The sequence below is a fragment of the Galeopterus variegatus genome, unplaced genomic scaffold (genome assembly GCF_000696425.1).
Source record: "Galeopterus variegatus unplaced genomic scaffold, G_variegatus-3.0.2 Scaffold9467, whole genome shotgun sequence".
In the NCBI taxonomy this organism is placed as follows: domain Eukaryota; kingdom Metazoa; phylum Chordata; class Mammalia; order Dermoptera; family Cynocephalidae; genus Galeopterus; species Galeopterus variegatus.
Window position 1 is genome coordinate 33,247 of NW_007735578.1, and position 8,679 is coordinate 41,925.

At 37.9% G+C, this 8,679-nt stretch overlaps 1 protein-coding gene across 1 annotated transcript in view; it reads right to left on the reverse strand.

Annotated features, from left to right (window-relative positions):
- Nucleotides 1–513: 513 nt before the first annotated feature.
- DLEU7 (deleted in lymphocytic leukemia, 7) overlaps nt 514–8,679 on the reverse strand; it is a 17,857-nt gene continuing 9,691 nt past the window's right edge. Inside the window, exons 2-3 of the mRNA XM_008593651.1 lie at nt 1,410–1,562; nt 514–1,272 (exon numbers count right to left, since the gene is read on the reverse strand). Coding sequence (XP_008591873.1) covers nt 1,219–1,272; nt 1,410–1,562 — 207 coding nt within the window. The 3' untranslated portion in view covers nt 514–1,218. The remainder of the gene's footprint in view (nt 1,273–1,409; nt 1,563–8,679) is intronic.

Below are 8,679 nucleotides of genomic sequence, written 5' to 3' on the forward strand. Positions count from 1 at the left end.
TTCAGTCTCATGTACTTAACTCTCTTCTACAGAGATGGCCAGTTATATCTAAAGAGAAGCAATATATTCACCTTTCATCCTCAGACTCTGGAAGAAAACATTTGAAACCAACTCGGAATAGAGTAGGTAGGGTCACAAAGGCTTTGATTAATACTAACACTTCTTTTTAATAGTAGAAATACTCTCCACCACCCAGACCCAGTTTATAATTCTCGTAGAAAACAAGCTGCACATATGCACCACAACCTCTTTTTTCCCTAAATCTGATGCTGTTTCTATTAAAATTTTAAAGGAAAAGCAGCATTTCACGTTACTTTGGTTCTCAACACAGTCATCACTGCACAATAAGAAATTTAGTTTTTCCTAAGTGTGAGCAGATTGTTGTTAAAAAAAAAAAGAAAAAATTCACCCTTTAAATGTTGTTTAGGGAAAGCTGTCAGTATATCCATTCCCTCTTTCTTTCTCCAAGAATTTCCTACTTCAGTCTGAATATTCAGAAACAGTAAGAAGAGCTAGATGTTTCCACATGAGACTTTAATAATACTGTGCTTCGGATTTACATATCATGTATCCTTGGAACTTCATAGCTCATTATCACTTTAAACTTAGAAATCAGTATATGAAAGTACAAAGTTTGGAAGCAACTCTTCTGCCCAACAGTAAGTTATTAATGCCAGGATTGGAACTCATAATTACTGACACATGTGGTCCTACAACTAAAGATTGTTCTCATAACATAAAATGAAGTACCCAGTAAAGCAGAACATATCGATGATCAAATATCCCACTTATTCAAGATAATTTTAAGAACCATGGAGCTTTAATCATATAAATAACCATATTAATTAAACCTTATAGGCCTACACTAATATGAATATAGATTAAGGTATCATTTGATCAAAACTAATACTTAATATGAACTAATAAATATATACATTATAATCCAATCAGTTCCACAAAGGGGAATATATTTTAATCAAAAAGTCAACAAATAGGTCAACATACTTAAAAATGTGAACTACTGCTTTAAAAAATTTTTACTAACATGCTCTAATTCTGAAGGCTACCCATGCCACTGGTCAGACTGCTCCACGGGCTATCAAGTCACTCCTTTTTGGGAATAAAAACATTCATTGTCTGCTGATTCCATTAGGAAGGTAAGGGATCCAGTTCTCTCAGTCGTGCTAGCTGTGGTTTTAGTCCCGATGTCTTTAACATTCATATGTCTGGCAGATTCTGCAAGATCTGTCTCAAGGAAGCACAGGCTACCATGTGGGCATCTGAAGGAAGATTGGTAAGGGATCCAGTTCTCTCAGTCGTGCTAGCTGTGGTTTTAGTCCCGATGTCTTTAACATTCATACGTCTGGAAGATTCTGCAAGATCTGTCTCAAGGAAGCACAGGCTACCATGTGGGCATCTGAAGGAAGATTTGCAAGTGACTGAATCAGCTTCTTGACTATTGTCTTCAAACACTGGTGGGCAGCATTCAAGTCTCTGTCAAACTGCTGTCCTTCAATTTGTAGAGCCAAATGACTGCAGATGTTTCTGAACTCAACACTATCCTGAAATGAACAGCAAATACAAACAAAGAATTAGGTAGATTATGGGGGACATTTGTTGTGCTTTGCTCACCCAGCTTCCATTTCCTTCCATTTCCTTCATTTCCCAGAATTCTGGGAAAGAGAAGCCGATTTAACTGGGGGTGTTGGGAAACATCTTGCATAAGGAGAGAATCCAGATGAGAATGAAGCCAATACAGAAGAAAGTAGAACCAAGAGACTAAAAGAGATTCAATCACATTTTCTGAACACGTGAATCTAGTTGTGCTTGAACAATAAACTCCAGGGTTTTTCAGCTGTATGAGTCAACAAATATCCCTTTTTTACTTAAGCCAACTGGAGTTGAGTTTCTGTTACTCATTCCTATGAAAGCTGTGATGAAAAAAGCATTCCAAATAGCCTCTGGTCTTATTATTCTATACTCACTGTGTTCAAGATTCCAATATAGAATTTGTTATTTAATGGACATGATCTCAAGAAATTCCCAATGCAAATTTAGAAAGAATAGTTCCTTGATAGTTTAAAAGAATAAAGTGATTCAATAGATTTTAATCCACAAATGTTTCACATTCTAGAAATCCATTGCAAATAAGTGATATGCTGAAATTATTCCACATTAGAGGTAATATTGAATATATGATCTCTTTAAAATACAGGGAAATGACTTCCCCTGGAAGTCTGTATTTGACAACATGGCACACTTAGTTTCCCCAAAACCCTTTACCACTGAATTCCTAGAATTCCAAATAAAATAGAACAAACATCCTTTCTGGGTTTGCAAGAAAATAAAGAAATCCCCCAAAGGCTAGCATTAAAGAAAAAACAGATCATTTTAGCTAAATGATCGTCAATAAAAAAAAGCATCTCTTGAGTTGGGTTTTGGGTGAAGGGTGAAGTTGCCCCTGAGAATGTGTAACTGTGTACCTGTATTACACAGCAGTTTAAGTTTGAAGTTGCCCTCTACACCATATATACCTTCTGGGAACACCCATGCTAACACATTAACTTAAAAATTGGAACTGGGCTGAAATATCTATAGCCACATGGCAAAAACACACAAAAACCTATTCTAGAGGAACATGTCCACAACCCACGCCCCACAGTAGTATTCCCATAAGGTCTCTGTCAAAGACAAACTCAAAATACAAAATAAGAAATTTAAAATACAATCCACCATGGAACAAGGGTACTTCAAAAAGTTCACAGAAAGATTTATATTATCTCTCAATTCTATTTTTCCATGAACTTTTTGAAGTACCCTTGTATAGCAAATGCAACGTGGGACAGGATTAATCTCCAAGAATTTCATATAGAGACTATAAAGTAGGTTTAAAATTATTAAAGATATTAAAGAAAAAAATAAAAAATATATGATTTAAGCAAAAAACTGACTTCAAAAGAACCAAATACCACTTCTAGAAATGACAACTACACTGACAAATTAAAAACTTCATGAACAGCTTAAACACCTGATTAAATATATCTGAAGTGAGGATTTGTAAACTGGATGATAAATATGAGATAATTACCCAGAATGCAAGATAAAAAGTTAAAGGCATGGGAAATACAAATGTGAGATTAAGCACCATGGATGACAGAATGAAGAAGCCCAAGAAATATATTTCCAAAGGAGATGAGAGAGAAAAAGGGGGAGAGATGATATTCAAAGAGAATAATGGGTGAGAATTATCTAGAATTAATCCAAAACATGAATCCTTAGACTCAGGAAGTAGAATGAGCCTTGAGCAGAATAAATTAAATGTGATCCAAATATAAACTTTGAGACAAAACAACTTTTAAAAGCAACCAGAAAGAAAAGACACATGGGTTTCAAGGAATGACAGGACAGAGCACAGACTTCTTGCCACAACAATTAAAGAGAGAAGAGAATGGAATAATACCATCAAATAACTGTCAACATAGAATTTTTCTAACCGTACTAAACTATCACTTAAAACTCAGGGAAAAATAAATATATTCCCATCTAAAAGGTCAGGAGGAGTTTACCACTAACAGATCCTCACTGTCAGGTCTTTCAAAGATATAATTCAGAAATAGGAAATTCAACTCAGAAGGCAGGAGATGCAACAATCATCAGTGAACAAAAAGTTAAAAATGTGGTGTAAATCTAAAGATTTGCTTGTTTGAAATAAACATTATAACAACTAACATGGGGTCTACAAAAGGAGGATGGTTCTAAAATGCTGAACAGTGGTAATGTAAGTTGGAGTGGCATTCTAAGTGCTGTGTTGTTCAAGAGAAAAATGGCAAACGGATCAATTTCAGACTTGTTAAGTATGTGCAGAAGAAATGTAAGGGTTATCATCAAAACTAAAGAAATAATTCATAAAACTTTGAAACCAGCAGAGGGAAAAGGTGTAATGAACTTTTATTGATCCTATCTATAGAAGGGGAAAATGGAGAATTAAAGATATAAACATAAAGCAAGGTAAATAGAAAGCACCAAGTAATTGAGTAGAAGTAATTCTAAACATATCAGAAAGCACAATAAATGCAAACTGATAAACTCACCTTTTGAAAGATAATGGTTACGACTGGATTTTAAAAATCTATCTGTATGTTGTTTACAAGCAACACATTTAAAACTAAAACCACATAAAGATTCAAAGTAAATTGATACTAAAATATATACCAAGCAAAAAGAAGCCAAAATAGAGCTGGAAAAAAATCATTATTAGGGATAAAATAAACTACAATTAATAAACAGAATGATTCCTCAAGAAGATATAACAATTTTACAGTTGTGTGTGCCTAATATGATAACCTCAACATACATCCAATCTACAAACATAAAGGCTGATTTTAACCTAGCTTTCCCTGAAACTGATAGATCAAACAACAAAACACTCAGTATGGACAGAAAAGATTGAAAAACACGAATCACAAGCTTGATCCAATGGAAATAAACAAATATACATTATACTGAAATATACATGGGGCGAAACTGATAGATCAAACAACAAAACACTCAGTATGGACAGAAAAGATTGAAAAACATGAATCACAAGCTTGATCCAATGGAAATAAACAAATATACATTATACTGAAATATACATGGGGTATTTATGAAGGCTAACTATATTATAATGTCACAAAGCAAATCTTTTTTTTTTTTTTCTCCTTTTTGCCTTTTTTACTGACTGGTAACGGGATTGCAACCCTCGGTGTCGTGCCCGTACCGGGGACCGGCAACGGGATCACAACCCTCGGTGTTGCGCCCTCACCTCGCTCAGCCAGTGAGCAGGAACCGGTCTCCACATGGGATCGGAACCCTCGGCGGGAGCGCCACCATGCTCCCAAGCGGCGCACTCTCCAGTGCGCCACCGGGCCGGCCCCACAAAGCAAATCTTAACCAGTGTTAGAGAGTCTATAATGCAAAAATCACAATGCAAGTAAGCGAGAAATCAGCGACATAGATAACCTTCCCAAAACATGTATGAATTAAAAAATCCATTTTTAAATTATTCATGGGTCAGTGAAAAAATAATTTAAATTTTAAAGTACTTCATACTGAACAATTATAGAAATACTGTATCACAAATTTATGGGATGTAGTCACAGTGAGAAATGCATAGACTTAAATGCTTCTGTTAGTAAAGAATAATCACTGAAAAGTCATGAGCTGAGAATTCAGCTCAACAGCACAGGAAAAGAAAAATAGATAATCCAAGAAATAAAAACAAAATGAAAGGAAGAACTAAAAGTTGAAACCAAAGTTTCATGAGAGGCTAGAGTTTTCCTCCTAATTCTGTATAGAAAGAGAAGCTATTCTCCCTAAGAAAAATCCTGTCTCTTGGGTGAGAAGGATTGGGGTTTCTGGCAGAGTTCTTATTAGAAAACATCCCCCAAGAAACAAAACAAACATCTATTTATTTCAATTCTCCAAACAACAACAGCAAGACCACTTGTGAGGTTGGTGCTGGGGCAGAGCGATAGTCCCTGTACTCAAATATTCCTAGGCTACCAAGCCTCTTGTTTTTTTCTACTTATATCATCTGTCCCATAGTTTACGGGGTAACTTGTATTGCTGAAGCATATTGCTTGGGAATGAGAAAGCAGGGGGAAAAATCACTCTGGACTATTTTCCCAAGATCCACATCAAGAAAATTTGTCCGCTTGCTTTATTGAACTAATCCAACTTTAAATACAAAGTGGAAGGATCAGAGAAAACACGGAAAGGGAAATTCAAAATAGAAGGAATCACTGAAACGTGCTGACGTGTGCCTATTAGCCAGTCTGCAAAGGCATTCATGACCCAAAGAAGATTTAAAAGCCTTTAAAAATATAGTTGTGGGCCTAAAATCTGAAGTCAATCTCACCTTTACTGTAAAGAATCAAAGGCATCGTTTGGGGAAATTACATGTACAATAAAATTCAACTGCTGGGCTGTACTGGTCCCTGAGGCCCTGGGCAAACTTCAGATCTCTGGCAAGCTTTGCAAAATCTCTTTATTTTACTATTCTAGTACAGTGTTTCCTTTTAATCCTTTCTCAAATATATTAAGTCAAAGAAAACAAATTAATAGGAATAGGCTTTCTGTGGGACTCTTAAGCCATGGGAGGGAAAAAGAAAACAGGTGATTGCTTCTCTTCCTTTCTAGAAGATCTGAAGGCCAACCATGGATCCCATAACCATTACCTCCAACCAAACTTCTGGTGATTCAGCTGCACCAGGTGGGGTCACAAGTCACAGCGTTAAGGCAACAGCATATTAAATGGCTCATGGGCTGTCAGTGGAAACTCACATGATCAATATTGGCGATGATTTCACTTATGGTGTTTCCTATCCAATGACAGAGCTTATCCTCCCAGCAGCTTTTATTTAGCAAGCCCCAGATGCTCCTAGAAATGATGTAATCTCTTACACGGTGCTTTGAGCACTTTCCCAGAATTAGAACTATATGACTGAGCAATCTAAAAGCAGGTTTTGGAACTTCTAAAGCCCTGTGTAATTTCAGACTCTCAATATGAAATGCATTGATTGCTACAGTGATCCAAATGGATGGCCAGCATTTACATTTTAAAGTGAGTTCAGATACTCTCCCGTGACTCAACTGATTACTGGGATAATGGCCTCGGCTGGTTTAATTCAGTTAATAAATTGTTAAATTTATTTCAAACGTGTATCAAGCCTCTGCTACATGACTGACTATACTGCATAAAAGGCAATAAGACATGGTACCTGACCTCTAAAGAGCTTATAACCTAGTAGGGGAAATGAGACACACAGATCATATATCTAAATTTCCACTGAAGTATGATAAGGGCCATGGTAAAAACACAAAAACCCAGTACTATGGAGGCACAGACATGCACAGATGCATAATCTAAGCACAGCACAGGGTTCACACAAAGCTCGTTCTGACTTGTGAATCCTTTCTATAGCACACCTGATGTGTTACTGTCCACAATTCATTTGGTTATACTAGAGAAACTCATGCATTTAGGAAGTGATCTGTTCAAGGAAATAGCTCTACTATTTAGAACATTTCTTCCTAATTTTGAGCTGAAACTTGCCTTGTGGTAGGCAGAACAAATGCATCATAGATCTCAGAGCCTATGAATATGTTACCCTGCATGGCAAAAGGGACTCTGCAGATGATAGTTAGGATGCGCAGCCCTCCGAGCAGCTACAAAGACCCCAGGGGTGCATAGAGAGCTCATTCCTTCAAGACCACTGCACCTGCGTCACAGCTCTGCTTCTGCCCCTTTGATAGGCCATCCTTGGACAAGCTATTTTACCTATCAAACACTCAGTTTTCTCAACTGTAAAATAGAAACAATAATAGCTACCATGTGGACAGGTTGCAAAGGTCAAATTAGCTCATGGATATGAAAACTCTTTGTATTTGTTAAGTAGTCTATCCATCTAAGGTTATAAGTAAAGTACTCTGTTAGATGCTGGGAGATCAGTAAGAAGGAAGAAGTAAGAGGGAAGAGGAGAAAATAAAGGGAAAATATGCTCTGTAGAAACAGCATCTAATTGGTGAGAGGAAATCTATCAGACACTATTTAGTAGAGATGTCACACAGAGTAAGGCTAAGGTTCAAAAAGAATGGTCGAGGCCATTGTATGCTACCACCAGCCTTTGCAGAAGGGAGTGGAGGCTTGGATGAGGCATGATAGAAGTGGTAGGTGGGAAGGACTGTATTAAACATCACAAGATAATTGGTGTTGGGGAAGGCAGTATTTGACTCACAAGGAAAAGAGACGGTCCCTGTAACTGGAATGAATAAAGGTCTGGAGTCAAGAAGGGGCTGGAATTGGGGAGTGGAGTAGGCTGAGAGAACAGAGTTTTGTGCTGCATACCAGGATGTAAGATTGTATGGAAAGCCTTGAATGCCACAGTGAAGTCCCTGGACACCTCCAACCATGGGAGTCCCATGGCAAACCAGCATTTTAAGAACACTGGTCCAGCCTATAAGCCTGAGCACCTACTGGGTGCCAGACTGCAAGCCAGGCTCCTTATACACCTTGTCTCACTCACTGCTCATGACAAGCCATGACAGATGAAAAGAAGAAATATGGCTTGGGGAGAGTGAATAACGCACCTAAGCTGCACGGCAAGTGAGTGGCAGAGCTGGAATTAACCTCTTTCTTTCAGAACTCAAATGTCCATCCAAGACCTGCCCCAAATCAGAAACTGGGCCAGGGGCTGTGATGACTCACAGAGCAGAGCTTGCTGTCCAGTGTGGGAGCCAAGACCAGCGAACAGGAATCACAGAGCTGTAGATGTCATGGTGGGTACACAGGGGCTCCATGAAAACCAGCAGGAGAGGGATTAAACTGGCTTTGGGAATGCAACTAAAGTACCTACAAGGGAATCATTTCATGTTTCTTCCTTAGCCGTCTTCATGTTATTTTTTCTAAGGTTGACTGAATGTTATGAGTGTTACAAAGCTTAAATTGGCAATGATCGTGTCCAAATTGAAGACTGGCCTGTTGGCCCATCCCTCTTCCCTGAAGCATAATTGAGAGGGCTTGGCTATTTGAAAGCTATTCAAGGCATGGAACCTTCTACGCCCCATGTAAAGCCAGCCCCTAGCTAGTCAGAGACCTCCCAGATGGAGCTCTCCCTTCCTCAGCTCTGTTCTCTCCTA